Source organism: Coregonus clupeaformis, chromosome 12 (assembly GCF_020615455.1).
Source record: "Coregonus clupeaformis isolate EN_2021a chromosome 12, ASM2061545v1, whole genome shotgun sequence".
Taxonomy (NCBI): Eukaryota; Metazoa; Chordata; class Actinopteri; order Salmoniformes; family Salmonidae; genus Coregonus; species Coregonus clupeaformis.
The window spans coordinates 61,696,300-61,714,989 of record NC_059203.1 but is presented as its reverse complement, the minus strand read 5'-3'; the positions used below and the strand labels follow the sequence as shown (position 1 = coordinate 61,714,989).

Below are 18,690 nucleotides of genomic sequence, written 5' to 3'. Positions count from 1 at the left end.
CCTGCACAACTCTCTAGGGTATTCTGACTTGCCCATGTGAGGGAGCCAAAGCAGGCAACTACACTAAATGTAAAGACAGGCTCAATAAAATACCTGTAAAAGGAAGGTAAAACAGATTGATTGCCTTCTAAGTTTAGCAGGAAGTACAGTCTGGATTGACATTTAGATAATAACACTCGCTCCAAATTTCAGCTTATTATCAACTATTGTACTTAAGTACTTATACTCCTCCACCTGATTTATGTTCTGGTCACCGATGGTGATTGCCTTTGGAGCTGATGGTTGCTTCCTAAAATCTATGATTAGGCCTTTGGTCTTGGTGACATTCAGATCCAATAAAGAAAGAAAGAAAGAAAGAAAAAGAAATATGATGTAGCTATTTAAAATTAGCAGCCAAATGTACCCAGACCAGTTGGGACTGGGTTTGTAGAATGCTTCCCAAATCAATCCTCTCACTCTGTTTCTAGTTTATTGTGTTGCTATTAAAATCCTTAAGAGTCTATTGCCGCACCTGTGTGTCAATCTAAGTAACACAATAAACAATCCCCATCAAAAACAGTCCGTTTAAGCTAGAGATATCCGTTTCTTTTTTACCTGGGCTGCGTCTCAATCCACCGCATCCACCTGTTGGCTTTATGCATCTGCGGTGGAAGGTGGCTGAGCTACAGCTGTGTTTGTCAGACCATGATACATCCCGGAAATGGGTCTTCTAACGAAAACATATGTAGCGTCTGAACGGTATGGCCTATAAATATACCACTCTATGGAAAGGGGAGACACTCACGAACATGATGGTGTTCTCCATTTTGCTCTAAGATCCCCACAAATGTCACGGGACTCGTCTGAAGTCGGTAACGCTGATGTGCCAACTTCAGTCTGTAGCGTCCGAACCGTTTGAGCTACAAACTCATATAACCCCACTATGGAAAGGGGAGACTCACAAACACGATGGTGTTCTCTGTTTTGCTCTACGACAAGCGTCACGGGACTCATCTGAAGGTAACCCATACAAATGAATGGAAGTATGGAGGTAGTTTTGTGCCAACAAAAATAAGGGGTTAAATATGTGTCCAAGCAAACAAATATTTCCTGAGCTTTCTTAGATCTCCTAGATATAGCCAAGACACTTCAAAACCTTATTCCTTATGATTTATTTTTTGACTGTCTTTTTTGCCATTTATGAATGTGTTATTCAATGCGTTTCAATGGGCTATAGTAGTAAAAGCCAAATTCAATATTTTATAATAATAATAATGGAGACCAAAAGATGTTCACAAGCAGTTTATGAGCTAACCTCTGAACCCGTTCACCACCTCCCATCCCAAGAACCAGGGGATTGAAGAACATTAAGATCAACGTGCTCAACATTCTTTATGTAGTGAATAGCGCTATAAAAGTTGAATAAATTAGTCTTATTTATTTATTATTATTAATGAACGGAGGGTTGACTAGAGACTGACACAGTGGGAGCTGGCCAGTTTACTGTGTGCCATTTGTTATCACAGGGCCAGAGACAATTGTGACTAAGGCTGTCACAATTACAAATGGCAAGGTCTCAATCCTCCTCTTCCTCCTCTATCTCTGCCAGGCCATGCCAACCCCCTTATTGGACACATCTGCACTAACACCACCCACCCTTACCCCGCACCCCGCCCCCACCAACCCCAGCCACCATAACGACCATGCCCTTTACAGGTATGACTCTTCTACCAGGAAAGTGGTGTGTGTGTGTATGTGTATGAGAAAGAGAGAGCGAGAGAGAGAGAGAGAGAGAGAGAGAAAGGAGAGGGGTGAAGTGATGTTATCTTTGTATTTGTGTTTGTGTGAGAAGCAGCAGGGTTGTGTGTGTCTGTGTGCATCTGAGAGAGAGGTTGGGTTGTCACTGTCAGCCTAGTTGCTGTTGCAGAGAGAGACAAGCGTGAGCCCATGTTGGGGTGTAAATTGATTTCTGGGAGCCAGACCCTTAGCAAGAACTGGGAGCACTGCTCAATGTTTTCCTAGTAAAGAGGAGGAAACAATCGCTCCCCTCCCTAGGGTGTGTGTGTGTGTGTCTGTGTGTGTGTTTGTTTGTGAGTGAGTGGAGAGGAAAGGAAAGGAGAGAGAGAATGAATAAGAGATAGAAAGAGCTCTTATTGAGGTGGATGGAAACTTTTACAGATGAAAAAGCATCACTATCCTTTGTGGCTTCAAGCCTGCACTTTGTGTTCAGAGTCTTCCACAGAAAAAAAGTGGGAAGAAAGTGGATCGCTCTATAAAAGCAGCACAAGGCGCTGACGACTTGGAAGCTGTCCACCGATGTGGTGCTGAAACGAGGCTTTCAATGTAGCTCTCTGTACATTCTCTCTCTCCCTCGCTCTCTTTTTCTTTATTCTTCTTTCTCTCTTACACATATAGTTATGTAACAGCAACAACTGACTAAATTAATCAATTAATCGATATCTAAAAGAGCAAAAGTGTCGATAACTGCATAGGCCTAATGCATCCATGTCGGATTCAGGTTTCCTTTAGAGTTGGAAATAATGGAATGTTAATTTTGGTAGCCTACATTTTTTTTTTTATTCGAGCAGCGATGCAAAATTTATTTCTCACAGAAAATAACAGATTTAGTTTCTTCTTGCTGAGAGAAGCAATATTATCCCACCCACGCCCATGTGTCAAAACGGCTGTCCATCACATTATGACACTTGGAACTGTGACCGCAGCAAACCCAGAGCTGGCCGGCTGTAGGCTACGCATCTGGCTAAGAGGCGGGCAAGGGGTGGGCTGGGAACGCCCGCGTGGAATAACTTGTGGGAGGGAGAGAAGGGAGGTGGAGTACAGAGCAATAGTGTAGTGTAGAAACCGCCTTCTCTCTCTTCAGTCTCCGGTCCGAGCAGTCTGAGCTCATCAGCCAGCCGTTGGAGTAGAGCTCCTCTTGACGCGCAGAGAGCAGAACACCAGGCTACTCCCCTACGATGCGCTGCCTGTCAGCAGTGCGGCAGCAGCTGTAGCTAGCGCGGTAGTGCGGCAGGTCGCTTCCCATGGTCTCCCCAGCCAAAACTGCACTTTCTATGGACAGTTCGCCAAGTGCACTTCTTCAGAGAACGGCTGTTGGTGTCCGGTTTCCCTGAATACCTCTCCCTCTCTCTCTCTCTCTGGCTGGCTGGCTCTCCCGGTCTCATCGCTGGGGGTTGCCGTGTGATCTGATCTCCGACCTGTCCTCGCGACCCACCGGGAGGGGGGACACGACACAATCACCACCCAACACGCGCTCGACTGGGGCCAGGCTGTGCGAGTCACGGATCGCCCCCGAGTCGCCCACCGCGCTCGCCCTCGGGCTTGCGCCCATGGAGGGTGACGTTATGGACAAGCTGGAGGACATGGCCTCGGTTTATGAGTTCGACCCGATCACCGGGAACATCCCCGCTACTAAAGTAGAGATCACCGTCTCATGCAGGTGAGTTGTTAACCCCGAGTGGACCGGGAGCCTTTGATCTTAAATTCTAAGTTCTTACAGAATTGTTCCAAAGCTGTGCTATTCTTAACTGCAGTGGTCAGTTGTGGACGTCCACTTGTAGGAATATCCCAAGGCTTTTCGTGTCTGTTGTATGCCGTGATGTTTGGCAACGCCTTTAAACAACATACCATCAGTTATACATTTGAAAACACACATCACTCAGCAAGTAGTCTTCAACTGCTGTTGAGTCCTGACAGGCCGCGTGTTATGGTGAGGACAGATAGTCTATGGATCGTAGATATACACTGAGTATACAAAACATTAAGAACACCTGCTCTTTCCATGACATAGACTGGCCAGGTGAATCCAGGTGAAAGATATGATCCCTTATTGATGTCACTTGTTAAATCTACTTCCATCAGTGTAGATGAAGGGGAGGAGACAGGTTAAATAAGGATTTTTAAGCCATGAGACAATTGAGACATGGATTGTGTATGTGTGCCATTCAGAGGGTGAATGGTCAAGACAAAAAATGTAAGTGCCTTTGAACAGAGTTTGGTACTAGGTGCCAGGCGCACCGGTTTGTGTCATGAACTACAATGCTATTGGGTTTTTACACGCTCAACGGTTTCCCATATGTATCAAGAACGGTCCACCACCCAAAGGACATCCAGCTAACTTGACACAACTGGGGGAAGCACTGGCGTCAACATGGGCCAGCATCGCTGTGGAACGCTTTCGACCATGCCTGTTCAATATTAGGAAGGTGTTCCTAATGTTTGGTATACTCAGTGTATACATGTAGGCTAATGGATAGGGGAGACTCACTGACAGTGGAGGGGTTTTGGGTGGGACTGCTATATCTGCATTCGAACAAGGTAGGATATGGCTGAATAATACAGGATAGGGAGTTACAGCTGAGATGTCAGTATCGCAGCATTGGAATGCAGTTCTTCAACTGCGTCCATGCTATTTAATTTTTTTTGTTTTCAAAGATTTGGGTACAGTTCTATTTCACATCCGTTTAAAAAAAATTAGGGATCAATTCTTTAATTGAGGAAAGTTACACTTGGATAAAAAAAATGTCATCTACACGGGTATGTGCTCTTTGTTTATCTGTTATATAATTATCACTGTGTGCTACAGTGACACTTTCCATTCGGCCGCTCTCCAGAAACATTAGCTAGCTGGATGAATCCCTTTTAATAGATCGCCGCACTGTGTCACCACGTATTGGCTAATGATGTTGTTGATGGGGGTGAATGATGCTCAAGTGTAGAGTACAGGTTACAGGAATACGTGCACTTTGATGCACCTGCAGTGCGCGGTATGTGTGAATGTGAGTCTATAAGTGATTCGAGAGTCCACTTAAGTCCACTTTGCAGAGTGTGTGTGTGTGTGTGTGTCAAATTACATTTTATTGGTCGTGTACAGTACACATATTTTGCAGATGTTATTGCAGGTGCAGCGACATGCTTATGTTTCTAACTTCAACAGTGCAGTAATATCTAACAATACAAAACAAAACACACAAATCCAAAAAATAAAAAGAAAGAAATTAGGAAATATCAGAACAAGCAATGTCAGAGTCCAGAATGTAAATATGTAGAGTTGGGAGAAAAAGTATTTGATACACTGCCGATTTTGCAGGTTTTCCTACTTACAAAGCATGTAGAGGTCTGTAATTTTTTATCATAGGTACACTTCAACTGTGAGAGACGGAATCTAAAACAAAAATCCAGAAAATCACTTTGTATGATTTTTAAGTAATTCATTTGCATTTTATTGCATGACATAAGTATTTGATCACCTACAAACCAGTAAGAATTCCGGCTCTCACAGACCTGTTAGTTTTTCTTGAAGAAGCCCTCCTGTTCTCCACTCATTACCTGTATTAAATGCACCTGTTTGAACTCGTTACCTGTATAAAAGACACCTGTCCACACACTCAATCAAACAGACTCCAACCTCTCCACAATGGCCAAGACTAGAGAGCTGTGTAAGAACATCAGGGATAAAATTGTAGACCTGCACAAGGCTGGGATGGGCTACAGGACAATAGGCAAGCAGCTTGGTGAGAAGGCAACAACTGTTGGCGCAATTATTAGAAAATGGAAGAAGTTCAAGATGACGGTCAATCCCCCTCGGTCTGGGGCTCCATGCAAGATCTCACCTCGTGGGGCATCAATGATCATGAGGAAGGTGAGGGATCAGCCCAGAACTACACGGCAGGACCTGGTCAATGACCTGAAGAGAGCTGGGACCACAGTCTCAATGAAAACCATTAGTAACACACTACGCCAGGGGTGTCAAACGTCCGGCCCGCGGGCCGGATTAGGCCCGCAAACGGGTTTAATCCGGCCCGCGAGATGATTTTGTAAAGTATAAAAATGAGCTGCAATTTTTCAATAAAAGAAACTGCTGTTCCAATTGTGTCCACTGGATGGCGCAATAGCAATTGTGTTAAGCAAGCAAACTGTTTATTCCGGGGCAGAGCAGATAGGTCAAGCAAGTGCAGCCAGTCCGGATGAGCTACTTTGTTTTGCCCGCGATATTTATTACGGCTTCTACTTTTAACATTATGTGCTTTGGCACCCTCATTGCCCCAATATGTCTCTGTCAAAAAAGAGAAAAGTGGACGCAGAGTGTAGAGTGTTCCAAGAAAAATGGTCATCCTTCTATTTATTCACGGAATTGAATGGGAAAGCTGTATGTTTGGTGTGTTCACAGCATGTTGCAGTGCTGAAAGAATATAACCTTCGTCGCCACTATGTGAGTCTTCATGCCGACAAATATGACAACTTTCAAGGACAGCGGAGAAGAGAGAAGGTGAATGAACTGTTGGTGGGTCTGAAGAAACAGCAGTCTGTGTTTACTCACAGCCGAGACATCAGTGACGCTGCAGTGAAAGCTAGCTACCTCATTGCTAATGAAATCGCAGTGGCTTCAAAACCATTTAGTGAGGGTGAATTTGTAAAAACATGCATGATGAAGGCAGCAGAGATTGTGTGCCCTGAAAAGCACCAGGCTTTTGCAAATATCAGCCTGACAAGAAACACAGTTGCAGACAGGATTTCCGATCTTTCAGTGGATTTGGACAGCCAGTTGAAGCAAAAAGTAAAGTCATTTATTGCGTTTTCGGTTGCAATTGATGAAAGCACGGACATTACAGATGTTGCACAACTGGCCATTTTCATCCGCGGAGTTGATGACACATTGACCGTCACCGAGGAGTTCGTGGAGTTGGTGCCGATGACAGATACAACGACAGCAGCTGATATTTTCACTGCACTCGTCGGCGCACTGGACAGGGTCGGAGTGGACTGGTCCCGCGCTGTCAGCCTGGCTACAGATGGTGCGCCCTCAATTATCGGGAAAAAAGCAGGCGTTGTGACAAAGTTCAGAGCGAAAGTGCAATCTGCAAATGGAGGACGTGATTTTTGGAATTTTCACTATATTTTGCACCAGGAGGCTTTGTGTTGCAAGTCATTAAAGATGGATAACGTCATGAATAAAACAAAGCTGCGCTCAAGGCTCACACACAAGCACTTGAATCACATCCTGAAGTTGGCTGCCACTCAGGATGTGACGCCTGATATTGATGCGCTGGTGAAAGCTAAAAGATGCCAGGTATCAGGAGTCAAATAAACTATGCAACCCCACTTAAAGTGCTGCACGAGACACCCTGATATAGTTCTGTGATCTGTGATATACTTCTGTGAATCACTGAGGCATTGTGTGTTTGTGTGTTGTTTGTCCTCAGAATTTCAAATAACTTTAGGTGTTTTATGATTAATAGTGATGTTGTGCTTTTGGACACACTGTCCTCAGGCTCCAGCTTTATGTTTATATGTTTTTATGTTGATGTGCTATTGTTTTTAATTGATTTTATTTTATTTGTATATTTAACCTATTCTTGACTCTGTGGTTCTTGCACTTGTTTGGGGAACAGGATTTCATTATTTGTATCTACATTTCTGCCTGAGAAATGACACCCTGATATAGTTCTGTGATCTGTGAAACAGTTATGTGAATCACTGAGGCATTGTGTGTTTGTGTGTTCTTTTTCTTTAGAATTTTCAAATAAACTTCAGGTGTTTTATGATTAATAGTGATGTTGTGCTTGTACTATTTTGGACACACTGTCCTCAGGCTCCAGCTTTATGTTTTATGTTGATAGTATTAAAACAAAGAAAACAATCTGAAGTTGTTGTTTTTAAGTTATATATACCATGATTTTTCCGGTCCGGCCCACTTGGGAATAGATTTTCCTCCATGTGGCCCCTGAGCTAAAATGAGTTTGACACCCCTGCACTACGCCGTCATGGATTAAAATCCTGCAGCGCACGCAAGGTCCCCCTGCTCAAGCCAGCGCATGTCCAGGCCCGTCTGAAGTTTGCCAATGACCATCTGGATGATCCAGAGGAGGAATGGGAGAAGGTAATGTGGTCTGATGAGACAAAAATAGAGCTTTTTGGTCTAAACTCCACTCGCCGTGTTTGGAGGAATAAGAAGGATGAGTACAACCCCAAGAACACCATCCCAACCGTGAAGCATGGAGGTGGAAACATCATTCTTTGGGGATGCTTTTCTGCAAAGGGGACAGGATGACTGCACCGTATTGAGGGGAGGATGGATGGGGCCATGTATCGCGAGATCTTGGCCAACAACCTCCTTCCCTCAGTAAGAGCATTGAAGATGGGTCGTGGCTGGGTCTTCCAGCATGACAACGACCCCAAACACACAGCCAGGGCAACTAAGGAGTGGCTCCGTAAGAAGCATCTCAAGGTCCTAGCCAGTCTCCAGACCTGAACCCAATAGAAAATCTTTGGAGGGAGCTGAAAGTCTGTATTGCCCAGCGACAGCCCCGAAATCTGAAGGATCTGGAGAAGGTCTGTATGGAGGAGTGGGCCAAAATCCCTGCTGCAGTGTGTGCAAACCTGGTCAAGACCTACAGGAAACGTATGATCTCTGTAATTGCAAACAAAGATTTCTGTACCAAATATTAAGTTCTGCTTTTCTGATGTATCAAATACTTACAGTGGGGAGAACAAGTATTTGATACACTGCCGATTTTGCAGGTTTTCCTACTTACAAAGCATGTAGAGGTCTGTAATTTTTATCATAGGTACACTTCAACTGTGAGAGACGGAATCTAAAACAAAAATCCAGAAAATCACATTGTATGATTTTTAAGTTATTAATTTGCATTTTATTGCATGACATAAGTATTTGATACATCAGAAAAGCAGAACTTAATATTTGGTACAGAAACCTTTGTTTGCAATTTTCAGAGATCATACGTTTCCTGTAGGTCTTGACCAGGTTTGCACACACTGCAGCAGGGATTTTGGCCCACTCCTCCATACAGACCTTCTCCAGATCCTTCAGGTTTCGGGGCTGTCGCTGGGCAATACGGACTTTCAGCTCCCTCCAAAGATTTTCTATTGGGTTCAGGTCTGGAGACTGGCTAGACCACTCCAGGACCTTGAGAGGCTTCTTACGGAGCCACTCCTTAGTTGCTCTGGCTGTGTGTTTGGGGTCATTGTCATGCTGGAAGACCCAGCAACGACCCATCTTCAATGCTCTTACTGAGGGAAGGAGGTTGTTGGCCAAGATCTCGCGATACATGGCCCCATCCATCCTCCCCTCAATACGGTGCAGTCGTTCTGTCCCCTTTGCAGAAAAGCATCCCCAAAGAATGATGTTTCCACCTCCATGCTTCACGGTTGGGATGGTGTTCTTGGGGTTGTACTCATCCTTCTTCCTCCAAACACGGCGAGTGGAGTTTAGACCAAAAAGCTATATTTTTGTCTCATCAAACCACATGACCTTATCCCATTCCTCCTCTGGATCATCCAGATGGTCATTGGCAAACTTCAGACGGGCCTGGACATGCGCTGGCTTGAGCATGGGGACCTTGCGTGCGCTGCAGGATTTTAATCCATGTTACTAATGGTTGTCTTTGAGACTGTGGTCCCAGCTCTCTTCAGGTCATTGACCAGGTCCTGCCGTGTAGTTCTGGGCTGATCCCTCACCTTCCTCATGATCATTGATGCCCCACGAGGTGAGATCTTGCATGGAGCCCCAGACCGAGGTTGATTGACCGTCATCTTGAACTTCTTCCATTTTCTAATAATTGCGCCAACAGTTGTTGCCTTCTCACCAAGCTGCTTGCCTATTGTCCTGTAGCCCATCCCAGCCTTGTGCAGGTCTACAATTTTATCCCTGATATCCTTACACAGCTCTCTGGTCTTGGCCATTGTGGAGAGGTTGGAGTCTGTTTGATTGAGTGTGTGGACAGGTGTCTTTTATACAGGTAACGAGTTCAAACAGGTTCAGTTAATACAGGTAATGAGTGGAGAACAGGAGGGCTTCTTAAAGAAAAACGAACAGGTCTGTGAGAGCCGGAATTCTTACTGGTTGGTAGGTGATCAAATACTTATGTCATGCAATAAAATGCAAATTAATTACTGAAAAATCATACAATGTGATTTTCTGGATTTTTGTTTTAGATTCCGTCTCTCACAGTTGAAGTGTACCTATGATAAAAATGACAGACCTCTACATGCTTTGTAAGTAGGAAAACCTGCAAAATCGGCAGTGTATCAAATACAGTGGGGAAAAAAAGTATTTAGTCAGCCACCAATTGTGCAAGTTCTCCCACTTAAAAAGATGAGAGAGGCCTGTAATTTTCATCATTGGTACACGTCAACTATGACAGACAAAATGAAAAAAAAAATCCAGAAAATCACATTGTAGGATTTTTTATGAATTTATTTGCAAATTATGGTGGAAAATAAGTATTTGGTCAATAACAAAAGTTTCTCAATACTTTGTTATATACCCTTTGTTGGCAATGACACAAGTCAAACGTTTTCTGTAAGTCTTCACAAGGTTTTCACACACTGTTGCTGGTATTTTGGCCCATTCCTCCATGCAGATCTCCTCTAGAGCAGTGATGTTTTGGGGCTGTCGCTGGGCAACACGGACTTTCAACTCCCTCAAAAGATTTTCTATGGGGTTGAGATCTGGAGACTGGCTAGGCCACTCCACAGGACCTTGAAATGCTTCTTACGAAGCCACTCCTTCGTTGCCCGGGTGGTGTGTTTGTGATCATTGTCATGCTGAAAGACCCAGCCACGTTTCATCTTCAATGCCCTTGCTGATGGAAGGAGGTTTTCACTCAAAATCTCACGATACATGGCTCCATTCATTCTTTCCTTTACACGGATCAGTCGTCCTGGTCCCTTTGCAGAAAAACAGCCCCAAAGCATGATGTTTCCACCCCCATGCTTCACAGTAGGTATGGTGTTCTTTGGATGCAACTCAACATTCTTTGTCCTCCAAACACGACGAGTTGAGTTTATACCAAAAAGTTATATTTTGGTTTCATCTGACCATATGACATTCTCCCAATCCTCTTCTGGATCATCCAAATGCACTTTAGCAAACTTCAGACGGGCCTGGACATGTACTGGCTTAAGCAGGGGGACACGTCTTGCACTGCAGGATTTGAGTCCCTGGCGGCGTAGTGTGTTACTGATGATAGGCTTTGTTACTTTGGTCCCAGCTCTCTGCAGGTCATTCACTAGGTCCCCCCGTGTGGTTCTGTGATCATTTTGACCCCACGGGGTGAGATCTTGCGTGGAGCCCCAGATCGAGGGAGATTATCAGTGGTCTTGTATGTCTTCCATTTCCTAATAATTGCTCCCACAGTTGATTTCTTAAAACCAAGCTGCTTACCTATTGCAGATTCAGTCTTCCCAGCCTGGTGCAGGTCTACAATTCTGTTTCTGGTGTCCTTTGACAGCTCTTTGGTCTTGGCCATAGTGGAGTTTGGAGTGTGACTGTTTGAGGTTGTGGACAGGTGTCTTTTATACTGATAACAAGTTCAAACAGGTGCCATTAATACAGGTAACGAGTGGAGGACAGAGGAGCCTCTTAAAGAAGAAGTTACAGGTCTGTGAGAGCCAGAAATCTTGCTTGTTTGTAGGTGACCAAATACTTATTTTCCACCATAATTTGCAAATAAATTCATTAAAAATCCTACAATGTGATTTTCTGGAATTTTTTTATTTTTATTTTTAAGAAAAGGTGTGTAAAGCAGTAGTTATATAGGATGTGCCTTGACTAAAATACAGTATATACATATGAAGTGGGCAAAACAGTATGTAAACATTATTAAAGTGACCAGTGTTCAATGACTATGTACAGTACATAGGGCAGCAGTCTCTAAGGTGCATGGTAGAGTACCGGGTGATAGCCGGCTAGTAACAGTGACTAAGTTCAGGGCAGGGTACTGGGCGGAGGCCGGCTAGTGGTGACTATTTAACAGTCTGATGGCCTGGAGATAGAAGCTCTTTTTCAGTCTCTCGGTCCCAGATTTAATGCACCTACACTGTCTCCGGCCTCTAGATGGTAGTGGGGTGGACAGGCTGTGGCTCGAGTGACTGAGGTCCTTGATGATTTTCTTGGCTTTCCTGTGACACCAGGTGCTGTAGATGTCGTGGAGGGCAGGCAGTGTGCCCCCGGTGATGCATTAGGCTGACCGCACCACCACCCTCTGGAGAGCCCTGCGGTTGCGGTCGGTGGAATTGCAATACCAGGCGGTGATACAGCCCGACAGGATGCTCTCAATAAAGCATCTGTAGAAGTTTGTGAGGGATTTTTCTTCAGCCTCCTGAGGTTGATGAGGTGCTGTTGCGCCTTCTTCACCACACTGTCTGTGTGAATGGACCATTTCAGGTTGTCAGTGATGTGAACGCCGAGGAATTTGAAACTTTTCACCTTCTCCACTGGGGCCCCGTCAATGTGGATGGGGCGTGCTCTCTCTGCTGTCTCCTGAAGTCCACGATCAGCTCCTTCGTTTTGTTGACGTTGAGGGAGAGGTTATTTTCCTGGCACACTCCGACAGGGCCCTCACCTCCTCCCTGTAGGCTGTCTCGTCATTGCTAGTAATCAGGCCTACCACTGTTGTGTTGTCAGCAAACTTGATGATTGAGTTGTCATGGGTGAACAGGGAGTACAGGAGGGGCTGAGGGGCCCCCGTGTTGAGTTTCAGCGTGGCGGACGTGCTGTTGCCTACCTTCACCCCCTGAAGTCTCCCGTCAGGAAGTCCAGGACCCAGTTGCACAGAGTGGGGTTCAGACACAGGGCCCGAGCTTAGTGATGAGCTTGGAGGGCACTATGGTGTTGAAGGCTGAGCTGTAGTCGATGAACAGCATTCTTACATAGATATTCCTCTTGCCCAGATGGGATAGGGCAGTGTGCAGTGCGATGGCGATAGCGTCATCTATGGATCTGGGTATGCAAATTAGTGGTTCTAGGGTGTCGGGTAAGGTGGTGGTGATATGATCCTTAACTAGCTTCTCAAAGCACTTCCTGATGACAGAAGTGATTGCTACGGGGTGATAGTAATTTAGTTCAGTTACCTTCATGTTCTTGGGTACAGGAACAATGGTGGACATCTTAAAGCAAGTCGGGACAACAGACTGGGATAGGGAGATATTGAATATGTCCATAAACACTCCAGCCAGCTGGTCTGCGCGTGCTCTGAGGACGTGGCTTGGGATGCTGTCTGAGCCGGCAGCCGTGCAAGGGTTAACACAGGTTAACATGTCTTATTGGTCTGTTTGTACACTTCCATGTTCCTAGTCACCTTGCTGTGGTTAAATACGGTGGTTCACGCTTTCATTTTTGCGTGAATGCTGCCATCTGTCCACGATTTTAGGTTTAGATAAGTTCTAATCGTCACAGTGGAAACAAAATCCTCTATGCACCTCCTGATGAACTCAGTCATCGAGTCAGTGTATACGTCAATACTATTCTCAGAGGCAACCCGGAACATTTCCCAGTCCACATGATCAAAACAATCTTGAAGCATAGATTCCGATTGGTCAGGCCAACGTTGAACTGAACAGTCCTAACCACGGATAATTGATGTTTAAGTTTCTACCTATAAGAGGGGAGGAGCAAAATGGAGCCGTGATCTGATTTGCCGAAGGGAGGGCGGGGGAGGGCCTCGTAGCCGTCCCGGAAGGGAGAGTAGCGATGGTCAAGAGTGCTTGATGCACAAGTAGTACAGGAGATGTGTTGATAGAATTTCGGTAGCATTTTCCTCAGATTTCCTTTATTAAAGGGTAGGAAGCATGAGTTTCTACTCACCAAAGTAACAACACAGTGTGGTCAAAGACTTAGTAACTTAGTTGTAGTCTCAATTTGGTTACCTATAAATACAAACATAGTTATGTTTGACCGTTTTTACATATTTATTAACTTATTTCTGGATACCTTCGGAACTACCCACAATGCACTATTTCGCAAACATCATATGGAGAACCGGTGCTACCTAGCTAGTTCCAACTGGCTAACGTTCGGTACTAGCCATTCTAGAATGTAATTACATTCCAAACCAAGTGTTGGCGCTGGTGAGCTACTATGTACATCCACGAAGAAGAAACCATATAAATTCATGCCAAAAACTGCATCTCCTTCTCGTGTGCATTTGGTAGTGGCAGTCGAGCGAGCATGTGAGTGTTGTAGTAGTTTTCCGTCATTTGTAGCTAGTGCAGTAATACCCACATAGTGCAGTAATACCCACAAGGATGGGGTTACGACTCATTTGTCGCCCAAAAACAAGAAGCTAGTTTTGAAGTGGGACCGGTTTGTCCGGGTGAAGCGAACGGATTGGAGAATGGGAACTGTGCACATTTCTACTGTATGTGGGGTTCATTTCACCCTGGAGGACTTCGATGGTTTAGTATAACCAGCGGAAGGCAGGATCGGAATGAGACTCTGAGCTGCCTAAGGCGCATGAATACATTTGGCATGCTGCCCCGGGTCCCCTCCAAATACTACTGCTGCACCATCAAGAGCGTCCTGATCGGTTGCATCACGGCCTGGTACGGGAATTGCTCCGTCCACGACCGCAAGGCCCTCCAGCGGTTGGTAAAGATGGCCCAGTACATCACTGGGACCGTGCTCCCTCCCATCCAGGACATCTACTCAAAACAGTGCCTGAGGAAGGCTGCATCAAGGACCCAACACACTGCATCAAGGACCCCACACACCCCAGGCTGCATCAAGGTCCCCACACACCCCAGCCAAAAGCTGTTATCTCCCTTACCATCAGGCAGTTGGTATCAGAGCATGAGGTCTGATAAAACAACAGGCTTAGAGACAGTTTCTATCTACAAGCCATCAGACTGCTGAACACTTGTACTGGACTGACCAATTGCTTTTATTCTCCGCACCTTAGCACACATGCACTCACTCATGCACACACCCACACAGCCAAACACACACACATACACTACCAGTCAAAAGTTTGGACACACAGTTGAAGTCGGAAGTTTACATACATTTAGGTTGGTGTCATTAAAACTTGTTTTTCAACCACTCCACACATTTATTGTTAGCAAACTATAGTTTTGGCAAGTCGGTTAGGACATCTACTTTGTGCATGACACAAGTAATTTTTCCAACAATTGTTTACAGACAGATTATTTCACTTATAAATCACCGTATCACAATTCCAGTGGGTCAGAAGTTTACATACACTAAGTTGACTGTGCCTTTAAATTGCTTGGAAAATTCCAGAAAATGATGTCATGGCTTTAGAAGCTTCTGATAGGCTAATTTACATCATTTGAGTCAATTGGAGGTGTACCTGTAGATGTATTTCAAGGCCTACCGTCAAACTCAATGCCTCTTTGCTTGACATCATGGGAAAATCAAAAGAAATCAGACAAGACCTCAGGAAAAAAAAGTATGGTTCATCCTTGGGAGCAAATTCCAAACGCCTGAAGGTACCACGTTCATCTGTACAAACAATAGTATGCAAGTATAAACACCATGGGACCACACAGCCGTCATACCACTCAGGAAGGAGATGCGTTCTGTCTCCTAGAGATGAACATACTTTGGTGCGAAAAGTGCAAATCAATCCCAGAACAGCAGCAAAGGACCTTGTGAAGATGCTGGAGGAAACAGGTACAAAAGTATCTATATCCACAGTGAAACGAGTCCTATATCGACATAACCTGAAAGGCCGTTCAGCAAGGAAGAAGCCACTGCTCCAAAACCGCCATAAAAAAGCAAGACTATGGTTTGCAACTGCATATGGGGACAAATATCTTACTTTTTGGAGAAATGTCCTCTGGTCTGATGAAACAAAAATAGAACTGTTTGGCCATAATGACCATCGTTATGTTTGGAGGAAAAAGGGGGTTGCTTGCAAGCCGAAGAACACCATCCCAACCATGAAGCACGGGGTGGCAGCATCATGCTGTGGGGGTGCTTTGCTGCAGGAGTGACTGGTGCACTTCACAAAATAGATGGCATAATGAGGAAGGAAAATTATGTGGATATATTGAAGCAACATCTCAAGATATCAGTCAGGAAGTTAAAGCTTGGTCGCAAATGGGTCTTCCAAATGGACAATGACCCCAAGCATACTTCCAATGTTGTGGCAAAATGGCTTAAGGACAACAAAGTCAAGGTATTGGAGTGTCCATCACAAAGCCCAGACCTCAATCCTATAGAAAATATGTAGGCAGAACTGAAAAAGCGTGTGCGAGCGAGGAGGCCTACAAACCTGATTCAGTTACACCAGCTCTGTCAGGAGGAATGGGCCAAAATTCACCCAACTTATTGTGGGAAGCTTGTGGAAGGCTACCCGAAACGTTTGACCCAAGTTAAACAATTTAAAGGCAATGCTACCAAATACTAATTGAGTGTATGTAAACTTCTGACCCACTGGGAATGTGATGAAAGAAATAAAAGCTGAAATAAATCATTCTCTCTACTATTATTCTGACATTTCACATTCTTAAAATAAAGTGGTGATCCTAACTGACCTAAGACAGGGAATTATTACTAGGATTAAATGTCAGGAATTGTGAAAAACTGAGTTTAAATGTATTTGGCTAAGGTGTATGTAAACTTCCGACTTCAACTGTACATACCCATTCAAGGGGTTTTCTTTATTTTTACTATTTTTTACATTGTGAATAATAGTGAAGACATCAAAACTATGAAATAACACATATGGAATCATGTAGTAAACAAAAAAGTGTTAAACAAATCAAAATATATTTTATATTTAAGATTGTTCAAATAGTCACCCTTTGCCCTTATGACAGCTTTGCACACTCTTGGCATTCTCTCAACCAGCTTCACCTGAAATGCTTTTCCAACAGTTTTGAAGGAGTTCCCACATATGCTGAGCACTTTCCTTCACTCTGTGGTCTGACTCATCCCAAACAATCTCAATTGGGTTGAGGTCGGGGGATTGTGAAGGCCAGGTCATCTGATGCAGCACTCCATCACTCTCATTCAGCCTGGAGGTGTGTTGGGTCATTGTCCTGTTGAAAAACAAATGATAGTCCCACTAAGCCCAAACCAGATGGGATGGCGTATCGCTGTAGAATGCTGTGGTAGCCATGCTGGTTAAGTGTGCCTTGAATTCTAAATAAATCACAGACAGTGTCACCAGCAAAGCACCCCCACACCATAACGCCTCCTCCTCCATGCTTTACGGTGGGAACTACATATGCGGAGATCATCCGTTCACCCACACCACGTCTCACAAAGACTTGGCGGTTGGAACCAAATATCTGAAATTTCAACTCCAGACCAAAGGACACATTTCCACCGGTCTAATGTCCATAGCTCATGTTTCTTGGCCCAAGCAGGTCTCTTCTTATTATTGGTGTCCTTTAGTAGTGGTTTCTTTGCAGCAATTCGACCATGAAGGCCAGATTCACACAGTCCCCTCTGAACAGTTGATGTTGAGATGTGTCTGTTACTTGATCTCTGTGAAGCATTTATTTGGGCTGCAATTTCTGAGGCTGGTAGCTCTAATAAACGTATCCTCTGCAGCAGAGGTAACTCTGGGTCTACCATTCCTGTGGCGGTCCTCATGAGAGCCAGTTTCATCATAGCGCTTGATGGTTTTTGCGACTGCACTTGAAGAAACTTTCGAAGTTCTTGAAATTTTCCGTATTGACTGACCTTCATGTCTTAAAGTAATGATGGACTGTCGTTTCTCTTTGCTTATTTGAGCTGTTCTTGCCATAATATGGACTTGGTCTTTTACCAAACAGGGCTATCTTCTGGATACATTGTCACAACACAACCGATTGGTTGCGCATTAAGAGGGAAAGAAATTCCACAAATTAACTTTAAAGAAGGCACACCCTTTAATTGAAATGTGTTCCTGGTGACTACCTCATGAAGCTGGTTGAGAGAATGCCAAGAGTGTGCAAAGCTGTCATCAAGGCAAAGGGTGGCTACTTTGAAGATGCTACTACATGATTCCATATGTGTTATTTCATTGTTTTGATGTCTTCACTATTATTCTACAATGTAGAAAATAGTTAATATAAAGAAAACCCCTTGAATGAGTAGGTACAGTCGAAGTCGGATGTTTACATACACCTTAGCCAAATACATTTAAACTCAGTTTTTCTCAGCCGTCAATCGGTAAGTCTCCACTCTCTCAGCTTTATATCTGTTGGCGTTTTTTGTTGTGTTGTGTGGGTTCCTGCCTGTGCTAGACTAGTTCTATGGCGTACTACTTAGCTATGTCAACCATGGTGGTTGGCTAGCTAGGCTAGTTAGCTGGTGAGGCTAGCTAGCAGGCTAAAATAACCAACTTTAGCTGTCTGGCTTACTGGCTAAGATAACTGCATATACCGGTAACATTATTTGATAACTGATTAGATGCTGTTATGTATTTCCAAAACGGGTTTACTTTAATGTAGCTGTAAGCTAGGTGTTGATAGCAACTGGCTGACTTTGCAGTGCTAACGTAACATTAGCAGGCTGGTAGGGCTAACGTTAGCTGGCTAGTAGGGCTAACGTTAGCAGGCTAGTTGGCTAGCAATCTTGCAAGCTGATTTGTAACAATAAATTCATTGACACCAGTAGTCATGAGTGCAAACAATTTGGTTTAATTTGAAGTTATACATTTGAAATTATTTCTGTTGGAGTTTACATTATAGGGAATAGGCTGGCTCCATATTACGCCATACCCCGTGAATGTTTTTTTGGCTTGACTTAGGCATTCTTCGAAATTCTGATCAGTTTTATGTAATAACTCGAAAAATAGAAAGTGAGGTGTAAGTTTGAATTGGGACTTTTGATGTGTATTTTAATGCAAATCCATATGTTACATGTGGTTACGTTCCATGTGGCCTCAGGATATGCAGTTTCCAGTTTGCACAAAGTCCAGTGTAGTTCCTTGAGAG

The 18,690-nt window shown here is 44.2% G+C and overlaps 1 protein-coding gene across 2 annotated transcripts in view; it reads left to right on the top strand.

Annotated features, from left to right (window-relative positions):
- Positions 1-2,780: 2,780 nt before the first annotated feature.
- Positions 2,781-18,690, top strand: part of LOC121578330 (copine-5) — a 290,164-nt gene continuing 274,254 nt past the window's right edge. Inside the window, exon 1 of one of the 2 annotated variants that reach the window (XM_045223995.1) lies at positions 2,781-3,436. In XM_045223995.1, the coding sequence (XP_045079930.1) occupies positions 3,327-3,436 (110 nt within the window). In that variant the 5' untranslated portion in view covers positions 2,781-3,326. The remainder of the gene's footprint in view (positions 3,437-18,690) is intronic. The other variant, XM_041892641.2, reaches the window with a different exon arrangement.